Source organism: Protomyctophum parallelum (assembly GCF_964188405.1).
Source record: "Protomyctophum parallelum genome assembly, chromosome: 15".
Lineage (NCBI taxonomy): Eukaryota > Metazoa > Chordata > Actinopteri > Myctophiformes > Myctophidae > Protomyctophum > Protomyctophum parallelum.
Window position 1 is genome coordinate 46,158,676 of NC_139710.1, and position 27,059 is coordinate 46,185,734.

The 27,059-nt window shown below is 42.4% G+C and overlaps 2 protein-coding genes across 3 annotated transcripts in view; one reads left to right on the forward strand and one right to left on the reverse strand.

The window, feature by feature from the left end:
* smad2 (SMAD family member 2) lies at window positions 1-20,752 on the reverse strand. 2 transcript variants are annotated; one of them, XM_083784122.1, is made up of 11 exons: window positions 20,535-20,752; window positions 18,268-18,709; window positions 16,721-16,810; window positions 16,292-16,485; window positions 11,846-11,980; window positions 11,245-11,307; window positions 11,043-11,096; window positions 10,113-10,325; window positions 7,415-7,552; window positions 3,308-3,452; window positions 1-2,496 (listed from the first exon to the last, which is right to left on the reverse strand). In XM_083784122.1, the coding sequence occupies exons 2-11, from the start codon at window positions 18,507-18,509 to the stop codon at window positions 2,373-2,375; spliced, it is 1,398 nt and encodes a 465-aa protein (XP_083640248.1). In that variant the 5' UTR covers window positions 18,510-18,709; window positions 20,535-20,752; the 3' UTR covers window positions 1-2,372. The 2 variants fall into 2 exon arrangements, with proteins under 2 accessions (XP_083640248.1, XP_083640247.1); XM_083784121.1 differs by having other exon boundaries at window positions 11,233-11,307.
* lrp13 (low-density lipoprotein receptor related-protein 13) overlaps window positions 20,750-27,059 on the forward strand; it is a gene marked incomplete at both ends in the record, with an annotated part of 8,750 nt that continues 2,440 nt past the window's right edge. Inside the window, 10 exons of the mRNA XM_083783523.1 lie at window positions 20,750-20,837; window positions 21,481-21,492; window positions 21,926-22,072; window positions 23,493-23,702; window positions 24,446-24,664; window positions 25,082-25,297; window positions 25,410-25,669; window positions 25,991-26,120; window positions 26,516-26,706; window positions 26,872-27,058. Of these exons, the coding sequence (XP_083639649.1) occupies window positions 20,750-20,837; window positions 21,481-21,492; window positions 21,926-22,072; window positions 23,493-23,702; window positions 24,446-24,664; window positions 25,082-25,297; window positions 25,410-25,669; window positions 25,991-26,120; window positions 26,516-26,706; window positions 26,872-27,058 (1,660 nt within the window). The remainder of the gene's footprint in view (window positions 20,838-21,480; window positions 21,493-21,925; window positions 22,073-23,492; window positions 23,703-24,445; window positions 24,665-25,081; window positions 25,298-25,409; window positions 25,670-25,990; window positions 26,121-26,515; window positions 26,707-26,871; window position 27,059) is intronic.

Sequence of the window (27,059 nt, forward strand, 5' to 3'; positions counted from 1 at the left end):
TCATCATGAGAATAAAAATCTTTATTAGTGTTTTATGAAGTCTGCATAATATGCCACACGCCTGAGAAGCTTATGGTCAAAAAAAAAAACGAAAAAAAAAAAAACTGCTCTATCAATACCGCCCTCTACTGGTAAAACAACTGCGACATCTACTGTACTGACTTGCTTTGCAAAAAAGATTACTGTTAAATACACACATACTGTACTACTGTTATGTATATGTACGTCGTCTGGTCCACATCAGATTTGCAATGCTTTTTTTTTTCTTTTCACATTCATATGTTTGTAGGCCAAAGATAAAAGAATGTAACACTGGACCCTAAACACATGGTTCAGTCCCCCAAAATCCAAACTCCACTAGGTGCACTTAAAGTACAATCACTAGTGCTGTAAGGTAAACAAATGTATTACATCAATATAAAGGAGGTTTGGGGAGAAGGAAAAAAAAAAAAAAAAGGAAAAGAAAAAACGAATGTAAAAACAAAAAAAAACACTTGCAACAGCCATGTAATGACGAGAATGGCATACTGCAAGCTAGTTTAAGTCTTTGTTTAACATACAGTATTTCATAGACAGGAACGAATACAATACACACATTTAAAACACAGGATGTCCCAGTGTGCAGACTCATTCGCTCTTCCTTTCTGGTATAAGATTCTGGAATACTGCCATGTTTCTGTAACATTTTAAAGCCAATTGTATCTGCTTCACCTTTACCTTTATCTAAGCACCAAAAAAGGCGTCAAGAGGTCAAATGAGCCATTATTCAAATTTTTTTAAGTGAAGAGATGAATGACTATGAAAATTCTCACAACATGCCTCTGGAATCATTAAAACCATAGGAAGGAAAGCAGATTTGGGGTTACAGGCAAATCAACCATTTTGTGTACTTTAAATGCACCAGATTTATTTTTTGAAAGATAAAAAGTAATAAGATAAAAAAAACAGGCTACATCATGTGGGGCAGTGATTTTTCTTACCAAGACAAAGGGCTTTCATTGGGAATTGGATTCAAGCTGAACCTTTTTGAGTAAAACAGGAATGATCCATGGTCTCCATGTCACTTTAAAAACAGCTGTGGTCTTGAAAATATTACTTTAATAAAAAGTGAAGGACAGAAAATCTTAAGTATATTTATATATAAAAATACATGAGAATACAAAAAAGTAGCAAAAGAAAGGGGATATAGGTTAAAAACAATATAGAATGAAATTCATTGATGCCTTCAATTTCTCCCGGTGAGAGACTTTTTTTTTATTTATTTTTTATTTTTTAAGACGCTTCACCTTGGAGAGCTCCAGGACTCCCAGTGTCGTGTCAAAAACTAAATGAAAAAGAAAATGAAAAAAATCCTTTCTAACAGCTTGATATTTTCTGGTCCCTGCCCAGTGCACCCAGCAAACCTAGGCCCAAGTCTCATTAGCTTCTAAATCCACTTTCTGTAAGGGGGTGCAAATCAAACCAACCTACTAGGACACGGAAGAGTGCCGTGTAATGACTAAGAAGTAAACTACAGCCAGGCCAATTATGGCGGTTCGTTTAGGGTTCTTGCTGATTCTTTTCTTGCCAACATTCCTATTTGTCCATTAAGAGGTGTGTCTTATAACGACACACGTCAAAGAGTTGAAAAAATAAAATAAAGGAGAGGGTGCGGGGTTGTTTGGGCAATGGGTGAAATCATTTTGGGAATTAATTTCGTAAATACAATGTGGCGTTGTCCCCTTAGAGGGGATCGGCCACCAAGGCCATAATTCTTAACCAAGCCAACTCCCCCCAGACAAAAACATGGGTCCAAGTTTCCCAGAGAAAAGTAAACTTAGGTTCAGAACAATGGTTGGGGTGGACCAAAAAAAATTTCATTTTAGCATTCAAGCTTGTGTTACTCATACAAGCAATATCCAATACTGAGAAACTATTCACAGATATTTTTGGTTATTTCCCCCTGCTTCCTGGACTAAAAACCAATATACATTTCATTTGTACCACAAATAGATCTAATATTAAGGATTTGGGGAAAAGCAATTTAACAAGGTGCATGACATAGATGGGTAACAAAGTGCCAAATTCTATACTGAAAAGTCTATGTATTGATGTGTATATATGTCTGGGCCTGTGTGTGTGTGTGTGTGTGTGTGTGTGTGTGTGTGTGTGTGTGTGTGTGTGTGTGTGTGTGTCCAATCTCCATACGTATGCTTGTGTGTGTGAACGTGTAAAGTTAAAACTGGGAGTGGAACTGGGCCACAAATACTATGAAGTTATGTACAGAAATTCATTCTGTGGGGGTTCTATTTTTTCATGATAGGACTCACAAGTTTAAGAATTCATGATCTTTGTAAATAGGCTGACGTTGTTTGGGTAGTTCCTCGAGCCATTTAGGACATACTGGAACAGCGCACAGACGGGGAGCCCATCTGGGTCAGAACCTTGTCCAGCCACTGCAAGGGTCCATTCAAATGCAGCTCAATCCAGCAAGGAGTGCTTGTGACAGTCTGCCGCCTGAGACACAAAAGGATTAAAGTGTTGTTACTTCTGCTGCTCTGGTTCACCCCAGTCTTTGCATTAAAGCTGCTGGAAAGGACTTATTATTTTATTTCTGAATGTGAATATGAATGATATCCAATCATAGTGACAGAACTTAACCATTAAAGGTGTAGTGAAATCACACTTTTAGACCATATCCGTGGTCATCATATAATAGATGCCTAAAGAATTTGGCAAATTCTCATTTGTGTGTTTATATCAAAAGTCCATACAAAAATAGAAAAAGAACCACCGCTCATCCGCTGAAAAAAACTTGAGAGGTGCTGGAGCCACAAAGGGAACATGACCTTCTTCAGGCATGTGCCTGAAGGTCAGTAGACTGAAAGCTTGCCAAATAAATTGATTGTGCGCAGATCTGAGTGTGCAGAGCTTCCCTTTATATTTTTTTAATCAAAAGTCCATAGAAATATTTTTTTAATTACTTCCTGAAAACGAGCTGCGTGATGACGTGTCGAGGCCCACATCAATAAAAGCCAATAAAAGTTAAGCTCACCAGTTTGATTCCCATGCTTCATTGTCCTCCAACACAGCAGGTTTTGATTAAAGAACTACTCGTTTTTAATCTCATTCAAGATGACATCCAAACAGTGCATTACTCGTTTTAAACTTAATCATCATCACGCTAAAATATGTACCGGTATATAGGTTGTGTATAGTAATTTTAGATTTGAGCTAAGAAAACAAACAAAAAAAAACATTATTTTATACTTTGGTTTTATACGAATGTTTCTTCTTCCTTTTTGCTGCTCAGTATGGCCATGCTCACCTGTACTCGGCTCCCCAGCCTTTAACGAAGCTCATACGGATTGTGCACATCCTGGTGAGCTGGTAGACTGCTTCAAAGCCCTGGTTGACTGACTGAGCCAGCAGAGCAGCAAACTCTTGGTTGTTGAAGATCTTCAAGTTACAACCTTACAGGGAACAGGGAGGGTCAGTGGGTCGGACATAGTTGTCCACGTGACATTTCTTTCTTGTTAAAATATTTGTACCGGTATATATGCACACACTACTAACGCTTTAAATAACTTAACACATTCAACCAGCAGGTGTCCTACTTGGCACTCATGACAATGGGTTATACAAGTAGACAATCTTACCCTACATTTAAGGGTGGATTTTGTGTGTCCAGAATAGGGCTGGGTATCGAATTCCGATGGCATTATATTACTTTCTTGGCATAAACATGAACGCATCAATACTACTCTGTATCAAAAGCGGCATATATATATATATATATATATATATATATATATATATATATATATAGGTATCACTATCTCATACGACAATTCACCACCAAAGCACTAAACCTCCATTGTTTTGGACATGCTGTTTTCCATCATAAACAAAACAAAAAGGTTCAGTCTGTAAATCAGCTGGCATAAGCAATCATTTGTTGTCGAAGCACCTTTGGAAATGCTGTGCTCATATTGAAAATGAATTGTGTGTGTGTGTATAGGTGATGTGCTTATCTTTTTCTTTTGGGAAAATCATTTTAAGTGTGTTCACGATACATGATGAATTCTGCTGTAATATCGTTGCAATAGACCTTTTCCTCCAAGTCTTTTCTAACACATCTAAGTGATTGTTTTAATATTCTCACATTCAAAGGCTTAAATTAGATTATTGTCAAGAAGACCTAAAACTATAGACTTAAAAGTCTCCTGTAAAGTTTTGTTTAATGGTTGCATGTACCTTTATTACTATGATCTTATAGTGATAAGATAATAAAAATAAATAAAATAAATAGTAATTTAATGAATTGACTAGGCTCCATACAATCTCAATTTGTACCCTTATCAGCCCCATGTGGCGTAATATCGGATAATAATTACCAGTACTGCTACTTGTAGTTCATATGCTCTGGGTATTATGCTGCTATTTCTGCCAAAGACCTGCAGCAGTCTTCTATCAGTCCCTTCCAGCAGGTGGTAGTGTGAGGTGGCGGTTCTGACAAAGACCCCAGTTGCTGCCCTAGTGGGCTGAGAGATAGCAGCCCACCATACTTATCTCCCCCTCCCAAACCACACAAACACACTGTCTGGTCCACTGGCAACTCAATATAGGATGTGGAGTGCTGTCTTTTTCTGGGTTTTTATGAAGTAACGACGAGGAACCGAGCCAAATATATCAACTTGACCATATTGACAGCATTTAAGCGCTTTTTTAGATAGTTTGAACATAAAATGACTGTATAGAGAGAAGCAAACGGAAGGTATGGTACATAGCAGCTTGTATAACACCTGACATTTGTTCATTCTGTCATCAGTTGTAACTTGTATGGGCAAATGTTAACATACTGTACATATTGTATAATTGCTACCACAAAGGGTGTGTCTGATGCAAACTTGTGTGGTAATGACAAATATTTGTGTTAATTTTAAACAAGACATAATAACCCATATTAACCAATATCAATATTATGTACCACCGTCATTAACACATGTGTAACTTGTGTTAAACTGCGTTTTGTCAAAAACAAGTCACAGCCTTCCAGAATGCACCCAGGCAGGTTTAGGGGGACAAATATAGCCCTTATCAGCCAGCGCAGAGTGAGCATGTTGTTTACCAGAATGTGATGAGGACCAACCCCTGCAGCACAGTCTATCATCAACACATTTGAAGTGTAACTGAATGTGTCAGGGGGTGACAGGCAAAGCCACAAACTAACGGTGGCAAAAAACGGAAGAGGAAGAAGAAAAAAACTTAGTAGAAGTGGGAGTTTCCGGGTGACCTCTGTGACCACCCTTCCGTTTCCCTCTTTTCTCCTCCCCTCAATCCTGGCTATCCACTGTCATCAAGAGGTTATGTCTGATCCTATGCTGAAGAGGAAGACGCCGTGAACATGGACCATCGAACCTTGGCCATCGTCGTGGGTTTTCTGCTCTGTTCCATACATGGTGAGATTTTCAATATGAATTAATTATGAAGTACAACATTTTGGGAGTCTTATTTTTCTAAATGTCAATTGATATGAATAATAGAAATAGAAATAGAAAATTCGATGTTAAATCTTTTGTGCTCATGTATTGAAACACCAACTGAAATGATACGTAATGATGATTTTTTTTCTTTTTACATGGTTTTCATGTTATAATATTGAAAATAAAGGTTGAAATGACGGATTTGAGAAATTGGATATTTCATAATGGTGTGATATTGGAACAAAACAATATTAAAATAATTGTATTACTTAACTTGATTACTGAAAGCCATTATAAGATAACTGAGGACTTTATATTATTGTTGAAATTATCAAATTCAATTAAAAGGGATTTTAGTGTGTCTGACGGAGTTGACATGAATCAGGATAGAGAGTCAAAAACGAAACCTAAGGTTTTTTTACCCCCAGGGGTTAACTGGGGACAGGGAGGAACTCCTTATATGGCCAGCACACTCTATAGTAGGGAGGATTATCACAACAAAACAAAAAAATAAGTGATATTTGAATTACCGGTAAGTGAAATCACTGAATATACCTTTAAGTGCATAAATGTCCCATTTTAGAAATAAATGTTATGCGAAAAACCTGTTCCTTCTCAAGATTGGTAGTTGAGACCCGTGTCTACAAATACATCTATTTGATTTGAATGTATCTTAAAAAAAAAAAAAATCTAGTTTGAAAAAAGTTTTGTCCCTTATCTCAAGAATGGGTGATATATATAAATATAGATACATTATATATATATAATAAATATAGCACTTATGACCCCTCATGTATCCAGACCGTAGACTGCACTCACTTGACTCTACTTGAGTGGACTGCTTCAGTCTTCAGTCTCATATCAGGCTAAAACATAGCTTTAATTCCATCAATGTCTGGCATACTTTAACATAATATAGCTCAGATATGTTGTCATTTTGGCGACAGAGCTTACTACTCTCATTAGCTGGTAAGTCTGGCCAGGGCCGGAATAACCCTCTGTGGTGCTCTGGGGCTTCGAACAGTTTTGTCTAATTAGTATCGTTTATGTTTGATATCCAAGCAAGTTAATGTGTGGAATTATTTAATTCCAAAATGTCAATAGCTACACTTACCTTTGGGGACAAACTATGCTCACTTTTTTCTCATTGCATTATGCTCAATACTTTGTTTACCGTTATGTTAACACACTTTCTGTAGACAGTCATTGCATCATTTAAATAAAGAAATAAAGAAATGATCATGCCCCCCTAGATCAACCACAATGCCAGTTTGCCTTGGATGCGACTGTCGCTCCATTTTCTTGGTTGAATACTATAAAATCTAGAGACACCACCACTAAGATTCGAAATGTAAATATATGGGGGGTGGACCAACTGCAGCGGCTGCAACAAAGTAACCACCTAAGCCAAATTGTGAGAGAGAAATGCGATTCAATGATTGTCATGTCAACTTTTCCACCGGTTAAGTGCTTTACAGAGTTGAACGAAATCAACGCAGAAAGCGCTAAGCAATGGAGGAGGAGAGAAATATCTCGCCTCCATTCCGTCATCCATCAATCTGGGAACGATCCCAACAACACAAGCAGGAAAAGTAGTAATGCTTTTTATGCTTTTTTCATTGCGGATGATCATATTTATCCACTAGTGGTTCATGGTTCCTTTTCTCAGCCTCTTCAGTTGTTTATATTTGCATGATCTTGAAATCCCAGGGTGGTTTGGTTGACAGCCTGATAACTAAAGCTAGCTAGAAGTATAACAATTCTATTGTCCAGTCAAAACCAATTCATAATCTCTGATTGGCCGAGGGTGTCACCGACGTACGCACGCAGCGCCCTGATTGGCCGAGGGTGTCACTGACGTACGCAACGTCACGCCCTGATTGGGTGCATTGTGTGTCTTCTCTCTCACCCCCAACACTAGTCAAAACGGACTCTGTCGAGGCCTTTACCTGGAGGTATTTTGCAGACTGTTGCAGGGTGCCATCCATACCGCTGGTTGCAGTTTGGACTCTGGACAAAGATGGCGCTATCGCTCAGACATTCAGCAAATACTTCCCCGCCAATGTAATAAAGCCTTACTCCTCTTCCTGTGAACAAAAAATGGAAACAGACATCAATCACCTGTGGTAATCAGACATGCGACAACACCTCAAGAGGCGGCCGTTCATAGCTACAGTGGAGTCAGTACTGCTATATGGGGCAGAGACATGGACCCTCACAGCACAACAAGAAAGGGCTGTGGATGATGTCTAAACAAGAATGCTACGAATGGCACTAGGTGCCACATGGACGGATCACGTCAGAAATGTGGTCCTCTACGCATTGTGGTCCTCTACGTCATGACCGTCTAGCCCAGGGGTCCCCAATTAGCGGCCTGCGGGCCATCTGCGGCCGGCAGAGCACCCCTTGTGGCCCCTGGAAGAACTTCAGAAAATAAATAAATAAGGGGGGGGGGGGGGGGGGGGGGCATTACATGGGGGTCAGTAGCCTCTGCATGTCAAACTGGGGGTCCTTTTCAAATGGGGTGAAAATTGACCTCGATCTCGCGCGTGCCGACTCGGCCCCCAGAAAATTAATTGGGGAACCCTGGTCTAGCCTCTGAAGTAACTGTAAAATCCAACACACAACAGCTCTCTCTCCATCTCTCACAGAACAACCTGCTGGATCCCAACCAGTCCGGATTCAAGAAGGCCCACTCCACAGAAACTGCCCTGCTGGCAGTCACAGAAGCACTACATGCTGCCCAAGCTGCTTCCCACTCTGCAGTACTGATTCTCCTAGACCTATCAGCAGCATTTGACACAGTGAACCACCAGCTGCTCCTAGACACCCTAGCGGAGCTAGGCATCGGTGGAACGGCACTAAAGTGGTTCTCCTCCTACCTCACCGACCGGACCTACCAGGTTTCCTGGAAAGGTCTGTTATCATCCCCCCGAACCCTCCAAACTGGGGTCCCACAGGGATCTGTACTTGGTCCCCTCCTTTTCTCACTGTACACTAAATCCCTTGGCACTATCATCTCTGCCCACAATATATCCTATCACTGCTACGCCGATGACACACAACTGTTCCTATCCTTCCCCCCCTCTACCACTCAGGTGGAAGAGCGCATCACTGCATGCCTGGCTGACATCTCACAGTGGATGTCCTCCAACCATCTCAAGCTGAACCCAGACAAGACTGAGCTTCTCTTCTTCCCAGCTAAGTCCTGCCCTATGCGGGAGCTAACTATTTCCGTAGACAACGCCCTGGTAACGTCTGTCCCAACAGCCAGGAATCTTGGTGTTGTCCTGGACAGTCAGCTCTCGTTCAAACCTCACATCACAGCTGTCACTCGATCCTGTAGGTTCACACTCTATAACATACGACGAATTAGACCGTTCCTCACCCAGGAATCAGCCCAGCTCCTAATCCAGACAACAGTCTTATCAAAACTCGACTACTGTAACTCCCTCCTTACTGGCCTACCAGCATGTGCACTTAAGCCTCTCCAGCTGATCCAAAATGCAGCAGCTCGCTTGGTCTTCAACCAGCCAAAATTCTCACATGTCTCCCCCCTGCTCCGCTCCCTCCACTGGCTCCCGGTCGCTGCCCGCACAGAATACAAAACTCTGATGCTGGCATTCAAAGCAACCAAAGGTATGGCTCCCCCATATCTTACAAGTATGATTGAACCCTACAAACCCTCCCGCGCACTCAGATCAGCCAACGCAGGGAAGCTGGAAGTACCCTCACTAAAAACGCCGGGACAACGCTCCACACGTCCCAAACTCTTCTCCCTTCTGGCTCCAAAACTGTGGAATGCACTTCCCATTGCAGTCAGAACTGCAGCATCACTCCCAATCTTCCGCCGTAGCCTGAAAACCCACCTTTTCAGACTCCATCATGGCCCTTAGCACTTACCCTAAACCCTTAGATAGCATTTCTGTTGGATTATATAGCATTTGATACAGACTTATAGCATGTTATGTAGACAGCACTGTAATTGTATTGTATGTAGTCATAGCACGCCATAGTACACATATATAGCATAGTAGTAAAGATGTATAGTTTATATGTATAGTGTATGTATAGTTTCACTATATAAATATTCCACTGTTACTTTCTTAGCTTACGCATGTTTCATGATAAATGCTTTTTATGTGATGTATTCCCATGCTTTGTTCTTGCTTAAATGTAAGTCGCTCTGGATTAAGAGCGTCTGCTAAATGCCTAAATTGTAAATTGTAAATTGGTGAAATAGAACACTGTCTTTGTAGTATGTGTGTGTACATGCTGCACTATGTGCATTGTGGAGAAAAGAAAGGTTGCACATACATGCTACACGTGTGCGCATGTCAGCCCTCCCTGTTTTATTCTTCAAAGTTAATATGATCTAGAATTAAAACTAACATGTTTACCTGAGATACCTGAAACATAGCCTTTGCTAAGGCAAAACAGCCTTTGCTTCTGATGACAGCTGAAATTGAAAAGCAGTGACCCTAGGGTCACCAACTTCTGTAAGTCACAAATACAATTTGCAGAAATGAAACTTTGGTCACGTTATATTTCGAACCCGTGACTGTGCTTGAAGACAGGCAAGTTCAATTAGGGATGAAGCGTTTCTTTCCGTTAGTGACACACAGTGGGTGTTTATAAGGAACCTACCTATGTGCCTCCGGGTCATCTCCACGGTGGCATTACGGTTGACGTTGGACAGCAGGCCGAGGCAGAAGCGCTCCGAATTGGAGGGGTCTGTGAAGCCGTCCACTGTCAGTGAGGGCTGTGAGGCGTGGAAGGTCTCTCCCACGCGCTGGTTCAGCTCGTAATAGGCTATTGAGCACCAGAAGGCTGGCTCAGAGTAGGTCACCGGCTGTAGGTCTGAAACGGGACATTATACACCTTTATATCGTCCTTTCCCCCCCATTGCATCAATTTAGTTGTGCACTATTACAGCACTATTATATGATCATATTGATAATACTGCCTAGATTTTACACTTGCAGTTAGTCCAAACCTTATTATACATTACATGACGTGGAAAACGTGAAAACAATGTCGACATTAAGTTAGTATAATCAAATTATCTAGACTGAAGTAGTACTCGTTCATTTTTAACATCAAACAATATATCTTGAATATCATGCAAAATAGATGGGATTAGCTATGGTATAGAGACAGGAAGCAAAGCTGGAGGTAACAGACAAAAGATTTTGAGGTTCTCTCTGGGAGTAACAAGGGTGGATAGGATCAGGAATGAGCACATCAGAGTTAGATGTTAGAGAGGCCAGACTGAGATGGTTTGGACATGTTTGTACAGAGGAGGGATAGTGAGTATATCAGTAGAAGGATGTTGAGGTTGGAACTGCCATGCAGGAGGCCTAGAGGAAGACCAAAGAGGAGATGTATGGATGTAGTGAAAGAGGACATGAAGTTAGTTGGTGTGAGAGAAGAGGCAGTGGACAGGGTGAGATGGAGGCAGATGACTCTCTGTGGCGACTGGCGACCCCTGAACGGAACAGCCAACAGGAAAAAAAGAAGCTCAGCTCTGTCTATAGTAGTGTTAGATTTATAATGAGCTAAGTGCGCATATCTTACCCATGCTGTGATTAACAGGGGACAAGGTGCTGGGGGACAGCTCTGCTGGAGAACCTGACAGGTACAGGACACAGGAAGTTAACCATTTAACATGATTTATAGAAGCTGCTTTACTGTTGACTTGGAGAAAGAGAGTTTGAACGGCAATGGGAATAACAGAAACCGACAGGGAGTGTCTAGTCTAGGGTACCTGTGTCCATACTTTGATTCATCTGTTGATCGCTTGCCTCCCCATCCTCACTGATGTAGCCTGGGGGCGGGGTTTCTAGAGGACAAACACAACAGCTTACTCACTGTGGCATCCTTGTAACATAATAAAATTATAATTAAAGAACATGTTATTGAACTCATTGTTATTAGGGATAATACTAGATACACCAACTAGTCTAAAAGCAAAAACGATGACAAGAATATAAATATTGTCATGCTGAGCCTCCTTCATGGCCCGGACATACTTCCATCTCAGATAACCATGCATCCCCTGGTATATTAGCTCCACTTGCACATTTTGCTGTTCTTTGAAGACTTCAATGCAAAGACAATTTGGGATACGCACATTTCAGTTGCTGCCGTCTCCACCATCGATGTGGATCTTTACCCTCCCAACCCCATTTAGTCGCTATGCCCAATGAACCCTAACACTTAACACCTAGATTCTGCAGTGGTAGACGGGTACTTTAGCCTTGTGTGGCATGCCACCCAAACCCCCACGCAATTCTCCTCTTCTAGTGCATCATCCAACCTTTGATGCTTTGATTGGTCAGACAGTCATCCTCCTGACCCTTAGATGAAATTGCACTAACCTGGTATGTAGTTGTTAGGAGGTTCAATTCCTGCAGGAAAGTTTGTGTTCTCAGGTATGGAATGAGTGTAATCGTCAAGCGGTGGTAGCTCCGTCAGAACTTCCGAGTGTCTTGGCACAAGAACGGGAGGCAACACTGCAGAGTTAAATGGAGAACAGTTGAAATTACATTTTGAGCAGTTATGGGACTTATTTATTACTAACCAGTAAGACGCATGAGGGCGAGGTCGCGTGCACTGACCATATGGAGCGTGTCTTGAGTGTACAGGGTGTGATGAGGTCAGATCAACATATGGAATGTCAGAACAGGTCAGCTCCATATATATATTGAAATTCTTTATTTGGAATACCCCTTGAGATACAATATCTCGTTTTCGAGGGTCCACAAGCATACAGTCAATACAAGGTGATTAACAGAAAATAAAAAGGAAAACAAAACAAAACACAAAACAAACAGTTACAAAACACAAAACAGGGTATTGCACTAGACAAGCAGAGTAGCAACAAGATGGAAAAGTTGTTCCGTCAGTATCACTGTCACTATAGGTCAGCATTAAGATACATTTAATTTGGTTTTCAGCATTGGAGAACTTTTGATAAAGAGAAACATTTAGTTAATCTCATTGATTCATTGTTTGCATGAGCGTATAGTAATATAGTAAGAAACTACAATGAACAATCCTATTGAAACCTTATGTCCCATGGTGGACAAGAGGAGTACGTAAGTAATATTATAATATTAAGTAATGAATATATAGATAATAGATAAAATGGAGTGAGATATGGGCATGTACAAGAGGTCTTATATATGAAGACACTGCATTTTTTAACATAAAGGATGGAATGGTTCGAATATGTGTTGGTAAATTGTTCCAATCAGAGGGGGCTTTAAATATGAATGCTTTCTTACCCAATGCATTGAAGACTGTTGGAACAGAAAAATAGGGTTGGGCGGAGTGCCTCAACTGCAAATTGGTAGTGGATGGTACTAGAAACTGTTAGAGATATTGTGTATACATTTAAAAAATAAACTGGGTCCAATGGCGCTGTCTTCTTATAGTGAGAGAGGGCAACTCAAGATTCTCATACATAGTACAGTGGTGAGTAGTAAAAGGATAACCTAGGATAAACTATGTTGAGAATGTTCAAATTGGATTTGTATGTGGTTTGATACACGACATCAGCATACCGGTAATCAAATATGGGTAAGATAAGTTGTAGAACTAGTCTTTTTCTGACAGAGAATGAGAAGCAGTTTCTAGAGCGAGTACACCAATGCTGAAATTTGCTTTTCTTATAATGTGATCAATGTGACATTTAAATGAGAGTTCGGTGTCAAGCCACATGCCCAAATATTTTGTATGTTCAACACCTTGCAATGGAGTACCATCCAGGCCATATATGGAGATCTAAGGGTGGCAGCAGGGGCAGTGACTTGAGTGTACAGGGTTTGATGAGGGCCCATGTAGGGTCTTAATTTTCGGGCCTGTTGAGAACTCTAGTTTTCGCCGGCTACCAGGCGCAGCTGCAGAAATAACTTTGGGGCAGGCCCGTCTAGAGCTTAATGGGCTTAATATCCCTGATGGTGTCATAGTAATGTCACGAGACCTGGGCACAATATATGGAGGCTTTCCCCATGTATGAGGATGATGATGTCATAGTGATGTCACGAGACCTGGGCACAATATATGGAGGCTTTCCCCATGTATGAGGATGATGATGTCATAGTGATGCCACGAGACCTGGGCACAATATATGGGGGCTTTCCCCATGTATGGGGATTTTGAGTGACGAAAAAGGCACAATTCTATAGTTAACACCCCGATCGCCTGGGGGTATTTAGGACCATTAAATCAGAGCGCCCAGCGATTTGCAGCAACGGAGCACATTTCAAGGTGAACCCAGGCGCCATCTTGGATGTAGCTAGATGTAGCCAAAACACCCCCGAGGCGATCGACAACAACGGTAGTTATGATTCATTCTAACGCGACTAGCGGCGGGACCGCGGCGGTCCGTCAAAAACAATCTTTGGTTAGAATTGGACAGATTGATTTAGATCAAGAGTTATTCAAGTTTTAAGATTTTCGGTCTCATCCACAAAAATGGGGGGGGGGGGGGAACATTTTTGGATGACGTCCCAACCGGTAATGACATCGAATGTTGCCTAACAGGCACTCCCAGCCTGTGGAGCGATGCGCTCAGTTATAATATAAATAAAGTTCCGTCCTGTGATTAATCTCTGTCCTGAGCGCCGAGCGATACTATTTGATAGGACAGAGACCTCCATTTATGCCATCTTTGGTCGCAATAAGTCAATTTTTTCATCTTTACTTCTCAAGGTTCCGATTAAATCAAGCATGTTCAATCTCATTCAAGTATTTAGTCATGGTTCATGTGAAGTTCAATAACGTGTCATGAGCATTGTCAACATCCAAATGGCCCTTCTGCTACAAATTCTGGGGTGTTAAATTAAAAACAATAATGCTTTCCTCTGTGTTGTAGTGCTACTTTTAGAAGTGGGGGAACGCCCATAAAACACATGCGCGCGCACTTGCATGCACATTTGCGTGCACGTGCGCAACGCGTGCAGACAGACACGCACTATAAAACATTCAGTCGTTTATAGCCTATTTAGAAACAGGGTTCACAATGCTTAATTGTATCCATAAAAGTAAGTCCAAAAACATATTTTTGCCCATAAAATATTTTAGGCGTGAGAGAAGTGGGGGGATGGCGCGTCTCCCCCAAAGTCTTCTATGCAGTAGGCATAATGTTTAGTAAGATTATGTGGTGACGTTTTTCAATGAACAAGTCATAAGTTAAGCATTTTAACCCATTCTGACCTGAGATCAGATTCATACGAGGTTTCATTCATACGAATACAGATTCATACGAGGTTTCATTCATACGAAGTCATAAGTTAAGCATTTTAAGAGCACAACTTAGATGGACAACAGTAAGTTGTAGAGTACAGCAAGATGCCATACAAAAAGAGAACCAAGTATCGTAACAGCTTGCATAATTTCTATGGTATGTAATTATGAGCACAGATGAAGGGTTGCCACAGGACAAGGAGGTGTTCATGATGTGTAATGTGTACTGTGTAAAGTTTATGATTATGGTTGAAGTTGCTGTGAGAGGTCTCTTGTGGGCCTCCCACGGGGCAGCACACCTAAACCTAACCTTAACCAATGACTAGTCTAAACTAAGTATGCATGCACCCCCTCTTGGGTGGAGAAGAGAGAGACAGAATTCTGCTTTAGAGTACTTATGTCCTTATAAAGCCATATACGGTAACGGAACAGCTAACATTCAACAACTTAGGCTAATATGAAAGGAGGTTCAGGACCTGTATCACAAGCCAACGAGTAACAGTAACACCCAAAACATATTCTTTCTTACCTAGAACAATAATTTGCCAATAGAGGGAATGCGCAATTGCGCATGCTTAAAGTGAATGGCACATTGAGTGGCAAAGCAACATGCAAAGTGAGTTTAACATTGTTTAGCGTTGTTACAATCAGATAGGACTTTTCTGTTTGGATGCATGGGTTGTCAATGTCAGATAGTAGTTTTTGACACTCAGTAGGCATTCCTGCATAACTTCCGGGTTTGATGATGTCACACGAATACCCTCTATTGCCATTTCACATATAGAGGACTGCTGACTTCCATCTAAGTGATACTACTGGGTGGTAAACAGCAGGGTGTTTTAACCAGCAGGTAACATACGTTGGGGAAGTGGGTAGAGATGGATTAATTTACAACTAATATGAACTATGGCTATAATCAGCCGCTGTGAGATGTTTTGAGGAGACACCAAGTGAAAAAGATGTACAGAACCTATTATTCCCCACCTCCAGTCTAAAGGTCTACTGTAAAATACAACCACCAATTGAGATTATTTACGATCTGTGTTACAAGTGTTACCAAATGGAACCTTCCACTTCTACAGTATCAGAGCTACAGACTCATAAGGGCTCATTTTGTTCCCAACCATCAATCATTTTGCCGGGAACCCCCTCAAGGATCTCTGGGGCTCCCCAGACTGAATGCCTAGGCATAAAGCACCACTGTAAAGCTACAATCCGTTAGTTTTGTGTCTCTCGTCTCCTGACATATAGGCAATTGCATGCATTGCATTATGTCCTAACTACGATAAAAATGGCAGCACAAATAGCATCCAATGTGGGGTACCGTCTGCTTCAAATAACTTTACTGACATTTTCAACCACTAGGTGTTTTACCCAACACCAGGGTCTAAATTTCTCAATACACGAGTAGGGAGATCACCTCCAACTATATTCTGTGTCTACTTAAAAAGTAAGTAAATGTGAAAAAAGCCTGGAACCTGGGCTATTTTTGGTTAAATATTCTTGTTTCTTGGCACTGAACCACACAAACCCCTGGAGGTCTACAACCAAAACAAAAGTATATGGCAGCTCACCTGGGGTCTCCACCCTCTGGTAGTGGTATGGATTGATGCACACCTCGTCCTTCTTGAGGTGGAAGGCGTATTCGCAGGCCTCGATGGCGCGTAGCTCATGGTGGCTGTGCAAGTCAGGCCATCGCCACAGACGGCAGTAGATGACATGGGGAAGACCCTTCCTGTGGGAGACCTGCAGGCGCCCGTCCAGGGATCTGATTGGATGGCAACCAGAAAGTGTCGGTGAGAGATTTGGGAGGCAAATGGGGAGCGAAATGTTGGATAAGATGTATAAAGTGGCCAGATAAGTCGAATGGGGGGGGGGGGGGTCGAGAATGAGAAGCAAAATAAACACGTTCTCATTTCCCCTCACCCAACACTGCAAAATGACAACTTTCCCACATCAAAGTTGTATGCAACACCATACAATAGGTTGAGGAGGATAGTCACCTGGTTTGGTCAGGGTAGCTGTATAGGCCTGAGGTATCCCACTGTTCTATCGTATTTGGAGTACTCAGTCCCCATATTTCAGAGCAATTGCTGTGCACAGAGAAAACAACAAAAACAAAACAAAAAAACAAATGATAAACATGGGACATGGATCATTCAGAAGTATCAGTATGGGTAATGCGAACATTAAAAGGCCTCTTTTATTGGAGTCTCAGGAAGAAAAGACATCAAATTCCTTTTCATCTGAGAAATGAATGATGGGATACTTCAAATAAGAGAAGCCTTTTTGACAGAATTAAGGAGGGGATAAAACATAAAATGGCATTCAGTAACACACAATGAGACTGTTGGTGAAACAAAGAACATTCTTAAACAATTATGACATTGTATTTAAATACAACTTTTTTTTTTACTGTACAACCGTGTATGTCGGTGAACTTATCTGGAGACGTTCAAACACTGAAGACACTCAAAGGGAGAAAAAAGGGGGGCAACCTTGGAAAGAAACTATCTTTCCGTTTTATAGCATTCTCAAAACTTCACAATAAAATGGTCGGAAAACAAAAAAATGGAATGAAGACGAATGACGTAAGAGTTGCTTCTGAAGACCAGGACAATAGTAGACTACTACCGCTAAAGACTATAGCATGTAATTTGCGTTATTAACTCAAGTGGGATCTCAACTACCCTTCAAACCACATTATATTCAGTTCCTGACAGCATAGCAAAACTATGTTGCAAGATTTTAGTTTTTAATACAACGGTACCTCTAAATGACAGCTGGTTACCTGCAAAGCTGCTAGGTAAACTGCAATAAATGTGCCTGGTTGTAATTTCCCAGAATTCCCAGTTCCCACCCTAACAAAATCAACAACTTCTCCCTCCCTCTAAGGTGCGGAAATCCTTTACTACTCGAGTGAGATCTGCAAGGGAAAAGCATTTCATTCACATCGAGCCAGCAATCATTTCAGTATAAAAACAGGAGAACTCTCAGGCGATAACGGCCAGGCAACTATCTATAGACATCCAAACAACCGACTTTGTGACGTGGTTGTTGGCAGCTCATCAGTGAAGAACGATTCTGTTAACACACCATGTTCCCAGAGAACACGAGTCTAGGGCATCAAGGCTGACTGGCTGATAACATCCTCACTGACCCCTTGTAATGTCTGCCACCCATGAACTGTCAGCACAGTTATTTTTCTGTTTTTAATTTCCAATAATAGAAAACGTCTCATTTATTCCTAGTGGAGCATCGATCTTTCCCCCTGGATCACATACATGAATAAAGCACATCTTGACTACAGTCGAGTAGCTGTGGAAGGAAACTAGGGTCTAGAAGTGCTCAGACTATGCTTTGGCATCCCATGCTTCTGAACTATGTCTCAAACAAGAACGTTTTTGCATAAACATGTGAGACACACAGGTGAATTAAGTGCTAGACCAATGTGGTGGCAGTTGTTTCCGAGTATCTTGACGTAGCATAAAAACAAAGGAGTTCCGTACTTAATGTGACCACTACTCCACCGTTGTGCGGCATACTGTACCTGGGGATGGTGACACACTTGGTGTTGCAGTTCTGTGTGGTGATGGCTTTCTCCAGCTCGTCAAGCTGGCCTGTCTTCTTCAGCTTCTTCACCAGGCTTTTCACCGCCTTTTCGCACCACTTCTCCTCCTGGCCGTTCTGCTCGCTGCTGCCTCCGCCCGCTCCACCCGGCCCGCTGGCAGACTTCTTCCAACCCAGCAGCCTCTTTACCACCGGTGGAGTGAAGGGCAGGATGGAGGACATCTTGGTCGCGGGAGGGGGGTTAGCCGAGGGTCTCTCTTCCAGAGAACTCAGTCAGAAGAACACACTCGCTCGTACACACAGAAGCAGAGGGGACCTGGAGGAGGCACAGATTTGGGCCCTTGCTCTGGGGTGGCCCCACTCTACTGACCCAGGGAGTCACAGGTTGGAAGCCAGGGCAAGCAGTTTTAAGACGGAGAAACCTTTGGAGGAAAATCAAACACATATGAAAAACATACAATTACAAACAAATTCACAGTTAACACATTCAAACCGTACGACATGTGGGAACGTCATAACTAATCCAACCGATGAATCCAAAGGACGTGTACTAGCACATTTTCATAGATATCAACCGAGAGAAAGATATTTGCCTCTCATTCTGCACCATACTCCTTGCTTGCGTTGTCGTTCACTTCCCCGTTTACCGTTCACAAAGAAAGGCTTGGCGCTCTGCGCACGTAATCTAGGGAGCTCTTCGTGGTTTTGACCAGATGGATATACTAAGCTCTTCATTTTTGACTTCAACATGCCTCTCTTTCAAAATATGAAGAGAGATCATCAGCGACTTTTATCTGAAACTTAGCGAGGTAAGCAAGCAAAAATATGTCTCCCGTTTTTTTCCGGAACGGAAGGGGGGGCTTACAGAGTAAAAGCGGCCATATCTTCCAGGCACCCCGAGCTTCTATTTTGAAAGAAATCCCAGCACTGATTGTCTTAATAATATAGCAGTCATAACTAGACTGCTGCTGCCAAGTTCAATATGACAATAATAAACACATTACACAAACAATGATTGTAAAAGGAATGCCAATAATGAATTACAACAAATAGTATTGATCTGCCACAGCAACACTGTTAACATTTCATAAGACTGTCTGCTATATGGTTAACTAGAGCATTCGCAGACAGTGCACTTTCCGGTCACAAATAATGTTTAAATAACATGTAGCTAATGATGGCAAACTTATGAAGTTGACCAACATAACAGGGTGTGCCTGAGTGTGTTGTTGCATTGGTGAATACAGGAAAACAAACACCATTAAAAGCCATCAAATAGCTGAACTGAGAATTATAGCTCATAGTGGAAATCAATCGAATTGATCCACAGGAGTATTTGACAGCTGAGCTAACGGTTACAGTAGCTAGCTTCGTACTGTGTGTGTGTGTGTGTGTGTGTGTGTGTGTGTGTGTGTGTGTGTGTGTGTGAGATATGCAGGGCCGGCTAGGGCTTTAATATACTTCGTCGAGCGCGGTGTCGCGCAGCAGCGAATCTAGCAGATCTACAAGCTCACAGCGCGTTGCGACGCGACGCGCTGTGAGCTTGTAGATCGGTCTGTTTTTGTTGCGCGACACCCGCGCCAACCAACGTATATCTCTGGCTGTAGGGGGGCCTTGCTTTGCTTTCACTTCACGGGCGCTAGCAGCAGCAGCTAACCGATTGCATTGGCAACACAGTTGCAGAATAAACGCCGAAATATGTCTGTCTTTAGGTGTTTTATTTCTCCATTAAATTCACAATAATGAAGACAAAACAATCAATATATGAGTAGGCTTGCTGCGGGGGTTAGGCCATCTACACCTAACGTTAGCGGAACGCAGGCAGCTAGCTTGTTATCAGAAATCCTTTTGTTGTGATCCCAGAAAAAAAAACTGCTTTGCGCAACAATCAACTCGCGCTACTTGGGCTAACTAACGTTAGCTGGCAAAACAAAGTCAGCTTCACCACTGTGTGTGACACGGGATGGGAAACCCCGATATTTAAACATCTACAAATCAGTCGTTCCGTTTCAGTACGGCAGTTAATATGTTTAAACCGTTTCCCTAAAACAAAACACACACACACACACCTCCTCTTACCGGGGGAGAAAAAACGAGTTCACATCTTGAACTATTCTAATACACAGAGAGAGAGTCCCCCCCCCCCCCCCCCCCTCATCGCTAGCCGCTAGCTAGCCTGCTCTGCTAACACACAAAACAACACGCACCAAAGTCGTGAAAACAACCAAACAGCATTGCAATAGTTACCCCAATTATTAGCCTCCCGAATTCCACTTTTCGCGGGGAAATACGTGCACACAGCTCAACAGACGCCTCTCTGGCATGAAAATAACGTGAACGGTTTTCTATGGCAGCAGGAATTATTTGACAAGGAGGCTTGTTGGCTTTTCTTCTGAAGCTGCTACTGTTGCTAGTTAGTTAGCCTCGGCGTTAGGTAGAACTGGAGGAACCAAAACGCTCACATGAACTTGCTGGCTGACATCAAGGATGCGAGTCCCGCCTTGCTCGAAAAACGATTGGACAACCCGAAGCAGAACTACGAAGAGGGACGTACGGGATTGGTTCGTTTGCGTGACAATCTTTTTATGTTTATTTGACAGCATGGGTTTTGTATCAATCTGTCATCATCGGGGGGGAATAGTTTGACTCCCCAAGCAATTTAAAGCCGACATCAATACTTTTTCCATTAATTAATGAATGCTTTCTAATTCAATTGGTGACAAGAATGCAATTAAAACCTGGGGTGCTGCAGACACACAGGCCTATTATGATAGACAAAGATGTTTAAATCTAAACCTTGTTTTCTCGTTTTCTCTCTCTCAAATTTCAATTCTTCATTAATGCTTTCAAAGTGGTACATATATATGTTTTATTCTATTGGTGACAAGAATACAATTAAAACCTTGGATGCTGCAGTCAAGTGATGATAGACTAATGCTTAAATCTAATCCTTGTTTTGTCCTTTACTCTCTCAATTTTATTAATCGTCCCTTAACGACATATTATGACTCTGTCATAACGACACAGACTGATGAATACCTGTCAGGCGTTAATTGCCCAAATCATGAATCCAATTGGTATTGGTCTCACCTGGTGCCAGTATAAATGCTTCAGGTCAGCATCTGGTCGATTTTTTATTCATCTGCAGCCATGGTTGTATGGCTGCTTCTTTGTGTTGTGGCTTTCCAACTAGGGCCCTTGCAAGGTGAGCCAGATACTTCCACCCATTGTAATCAGCATTGTAGTCATTGTTCTGTTCTAAGAGTAAGTTCCACCTGGAGATAAAGCACCTCATCAGTTGGAACCTTGCATCATTACAATTAATTAAAAAATGACATTTAAATGCTAGAGATGGGATAATAATCCTATAGTTTATTGTGAAAAAAAAGCTGCTCACACTAATTGTGCAGATTTAAATTTATCCATCATACAATGGGATGAATACGCTTTTTTAAAGCAGCAAATTCAATAAAATAGTGCATTTTATGCTACACAAATTTATTTTTGGCAAACATTCCCCCTGGAGTAGGAATGCTGGGGGTTCAAGTGGTTTAAAGTGACATTCTTTCACAATAATTGTGACATCTAACTATCATTGTCCAATACCTAATATGTGTTTGTACACCAATTTGTTTCAGCTGGACGGCCTCTAGTGAGGTGCAGCCTGGGGTTTATGCCTTGCAATGAGGGCTCAGAATGTGTCCCCTACAAGCATGTGTGTGACGGAGAAAGTGACTGCAGCGATGGATCGGATGAGGAGGATTGTGCAGAGACATGTACTGCAGGTACTGTTTGTGTCTCAATGATGTGTACAGTGGTCCCCAAACTTGACAGTTCGAGACCCAAATGATAAACTTGCATGGGTGTCTCGGTCCTGGGACCGAGACACCCATGGGGCCCTTAAAAGGCCAAACTGCACCAATGCAACTAGTTGCAACTCCTTGCAACAAAACAGTTTTTTGTCATTGACATCACTGCACATTGCATTGCATTGCAGCAGCATACAGTGTATTAGCATGAGTGCTAGTTTTCAACACCTGTTCATGTGGTGCACCAATGCAACACCTTGCAACTGCCATTGGGGATAATGGTTGCGAGTAGTTGCATGTTGCAAAGAGCTGTGACTACTTGCATTGGTGCCAATACAAGAAAATGTTTCCTTGTGTTAATCTTTTTAAATGTATATTAATTGTATGTAGGAAATATAGAAAAACCACTCGCAGGTGACTCATAAAAATGGATCTGTGACCCCAAAATGGGTCCCTGACTCCCTGCCCATTGATTGCGAAACACTGATCTAGTGCATGGTCTAGTGCTGGATGATTTAGTATGTCCTATGTTTTATGGCTGGTTTAACTGCTTGCTGCTTGGAATACTAGTAGCCTACACCTACTAGATGCCTGTCACCAACGTTTACATGTATAATCACAGAAGGGATACTTTGTATTACATTTGTTAAACTGTGTGATTGACAATCTGTCCTGGTTATCCAGAGTTATTAAAACATGGAATTTGGGGTACCTGGTTCAAGGTTGTGCAGCCAACTTGGCCAAGCACCACAAACCCAATTAACATGCTCAATGAGATTCAGGAGGATGAGAGCAGCACAAACCTGACTTCATCTCTCGCCCTTCTCTGCCTCAAGTTTCCTGTCTCGGGACATTCTACATAAAAAAAAGGGGAAAAAAACTGCCAATAACGCATAATTTATCATTTTTGAATACTGCCTCAAATGTTTGGTCAAAACTACGGTGCATAATATTCAACGTACAAAATGTCCGTTTCTGTGGTTTTTGAGAATGAGATGTGAGGGATTCCAATGTGACTAAGTTGATGTGTTCCGAAATGTCAGTCAAATGTCGTTATCCAGCAGGAAGCCCCCCCTGCTGCAGATGCATGTAATTTATTTTACAAAGAGGAAATGACACGCGTTCCCTTCCTAATGTCGACAACATAGGCCTGTGTTCGGTTGTGCCTTTGACCTTTTTCTTTTTGTTGTAAACATAGAATATGAGCTGGAAGTTTATTTTCTGCTCCTTGCATGTTTATCAACTTCTGAACACACAATGAAACCAGAAGCACTGTACTATGTACTGTATGGGCATTTTCTTTCTTTTTTTTGCTATTTAGGAAAATTCCATCTTTTAGTTTTTTAAACTACACACAACGCAGAAAATAAAAACTCTACATTTCTCCATCCAAAAGGCCAGTTCCAGTGTTCCCATGGGAAGAAGTGCATTGACCAGAAGCAGGTGTGCGATGGCCAGTTCCAGTGTCAGGACCTCTCTGATGAGATGAGCTGTATGAAGCGCACAGAGGACTGTCCTCACCAGTGTGACAGACGCTGTCTCCCAGACACGTTCCTCTGTGATGGGGAGAAAGACTGTGTGGACGGCAGTGACGAGGCCAACTGTGGTGGGTTTTAATAATCTGTTGATGGGGTTTAAGGAGTCATTCACCCAAAGTAATAATAATAATAATCTTTTGTTTTTGGTAAATGGTAAATGATGCATTTATATAGTGCTTTCATCCGAATTCACCCATTCACACACATTCATACACCTATGGCAGGTGAAACCATGCAAGGCACCAATCTGCAAATCAGGAGCAATTGATGCACAGACCCGGATTTGTATCCGACCCTGGGTCAACATGCAGGGCCCTGTCTCTCTAGGCTTAAAGGAGTAGTTCACCCAACTATTTTCTCTCCATTACATACCCCATTCAGTAAGCAAATAATTTGATGACTGGTAGAGTCTAAGAGTCTCCTATTGACTGACAATCCGGTCATCAAAATTATTGGCTTAGGAATGTGGCAGTGTCTCAGGGGTTGAGTGGCCCGGATGGGAAACTGCGAGGTTCCCAGATCGATCCCGGACTCCCCCAGAGTTGGTGTCGAAGTGTCCTTGAGCCTAACCCTAACCGCAAGCACGGGAGCAGTGCATGTTCGACCGCATGTCCGACCGTTGTTTCCGCATGTCTGTCCGTTGGTGTATTGGCTCATCAGACACAGATCTAACTACTTTAACTGGCATAAGCTGCTAGATCCTTACTGTATCCATCACCCACACTGCACAAAATGACACTGTCATCAAATTCTTCATATGAATAACAATAGTCCCTCTCACTTATCCATGGCTCTTGGATCGGGATTAAAGAAGAAAAGAAGAAAGATGATGCCATCACCGCAGGACCTTCCCCTTTCACCTCCAGTTCCAGTCGGCCCAATACGACGTCGAGTTCCATCAATTGTAAACTGGGCTACAAACCCTGCACGGACCTGACGGAGTGTGTCCATTACAGCCATGTGTGTGACGGAGAAGCAGACTGCAAAGATGGTTCAGATGAGGAAGGGTGCTTAACATCATGTGAAACTGGTAAATGGTGATGGTGTACGGGGAGTCGGGGACTGGTCATTTCTGGTGACGGTTGATAAATAAACCTGCACACTCATCTGCTCCAACGTTTTGAGCCAATAGGTGAATAGGCTCTTCATTTGGTCAAAGTTGACCAGATGAAGAGCCACTTCATAAGTGGTATAAACCAAGTGCAACCCACAAAAGGACCAATTTTATTGGACTATACTATACTAATATAATGATGCACACAAACACCCAAATTAGTGGACACAGACAGTATTACTGTGATCAATACAATTTGAATCTTCAGCATTCATTGGGCATTAATGTGACTTTGCTGTCCTCTAGTGAATTTGAATGTTCACTGCAATTGCTGTATTCTCATAAAAGTGTTTTGAAGACCTTTATTCTCCTAAGGCAGTGTGTGATTCTCAGGCCAGTTCCAGTGCGCGCACGGGAAGAGCTGCATCGACCAGAGGCAGGTGTGTGACGGCGTGTCGCAGTGCCAGGACCGCTCTGATGAGCTGAGCTGTACGAAGCGTTTGGAGGGCTGTTCTCATCAGTGTGACGAAGGCAGTCGATGCCTGCCTGACAACCTTCTCTGTGACGGAGAAAAGGACTGTACAGATGGCAGTGATGAGGCCAACTGCGGTAAGTTGTCATAGAGGAGCATGTTTTCTCTGCTGACTTCTTTCCTATACTTTTGAGTATTTGGAACCCACTTTTTTAAGTAGTTAGTTATTATAATAATATTCCTGTGAAGATGTACCTGCCGCACCTACCGTCACCATATCCAACGAGGGTTGTGGTGCAAGTCAGTTTAAGTGCTCCAGTGGCCAGTGTGTGTCAGCCAGCCTGCACTGTGATGGCCATCCGGACTGCAAGGATCGTTCCGACGAGGAGACCTGCACCAAGCTGCCTGTCTGCAACAGCAAACGGCGCTGTCCCATGAGCAAGGAGTGTCTAATAGCTGAATGGTTATGTGATGGAGACCAGGATTGCAAAGACGGTTCTGATGAGAAGGTACAGTAGGTGTAAAAAAAAAAAGCTAATTCAAGTTATTTCATTTTATGCAGTTAATCTGTAAAATACGATCCCCCCCCCCCCCCCCCCCCTGAAGGTTCTGCAACAGTTTTCATTGTTTGTAAAGATATTAGTATTGTAATGTATTAGTGTTCATATTTTGGTGTTGGCTTTTCGACAGAGGACTAACAAATATTCCAAGCCGGCAGGGAATTGAACATGAAATTCCATTAATGTAGTTTTAATCTGTACATTATAAATGGATGCCACTTGAACAGCCGTTACATTGGAGAATCTATTATGAATCTATTACTCCTCCAGGACTGTCCTGTGACTCCACTGACTTGTGGAGACTTCCAGTGGTCCTGTGCCTCCAAGACAAAGTGTGTTCCCATAGCCTGGAAATGTGACGGCATCCAAGACTGTGATGACGCCAGTGACGAGACACAATGTGAGTCATGCTTGTAATGTACATATGGAATAGAAATCGGGAAAACATGATTTGACAAATGAGGAAGAAAACAAAACCCCCAAGCAGTTTGGGAAATGAATACAAAAATGTAATCAAAGTGGCAACATGGCTACTAAAAAAAAATCATATCATGTCCGCAGACCACCAGTGGTCCTTAAGGGGGTTCCAGGTGGTCCTCAGAGAAATGATGGAGGATAACCAAATGGACCCTTGTAAATCTTGACTTTAACTCTTAACAGTGTAAAATTAAACCAAATGCACCCTTGCGGGCCCAGCAGTCTGCCGCCACCCAGGAGGCGGGTGCGTGCAAAGGGCAAGGTCACTTATCGCCCTCAGGGCGTCTTACTGGTAACTATGGCTTTGACCCCATGCAGGTAGAATGGCAGGATGCAGTCCTTACCAATTCCAGTGCGGCAGTCTGGAGTGTTTGGATGTGGCCCTGGTGTGCAACACTGAGACCGACTGTGCCGACGGCTCTGATGAGGGAGGGGACTGTGTGACCAGGTGTCTGGACCAGGACACTGCCCGCTGTTCTCAGACTTGCTACAGTACACCACAAGGCCTGGTGAGACTCCAGAATCAGAATATGTACTAGAATAGATACTGTAGGTCTGTCCCCACAATGTGTGTAATGTTTCTACTCTGCTCTGATGTACATGATTGATCTGTGCCATGCAGAGGTGTGCATGTAAAGCTGGCTTGATATACATGTTTGATATGTGCCATGCAGAGGTGTGGATGTGAAGCTGGCTTCAGGCTCCTGGAGGACGGACTGACCTGTGTTGACATTGACGAGTGTGAAGGAAGGAGCCCAGGAATGTGCAGTCACGTGTGCATCAACACACCAGGTTCATACCAGTGTCGGTGCCACCTGGGCTATGTCATGGAGGTGGACGGACGTCACTGCAAAATCACGGG

Coding starts and splice junctions, on each gene's coding strand:
- smad2 (XM_083784121.1), bottom strand. CDS start 18,509: ATGTCCTCCATCCTGCCCTTCACTCCACCGGTGGTAAAGAGGCTGCTG. Junction 16,811..18,267: donor AAGTGTGTCACCATCCCCAG/GTACAGTATGCC, acceptor CTCTGTGCACAG/CAATTGCTCTGAAATATGGG. Junction 16,486..16,720: donor AGCTACCCTGACCAAACCAG/GTGACTATCCTC, acceptor CCATCCAATCAG/ATCCCTGGACGGGCGCCTGC.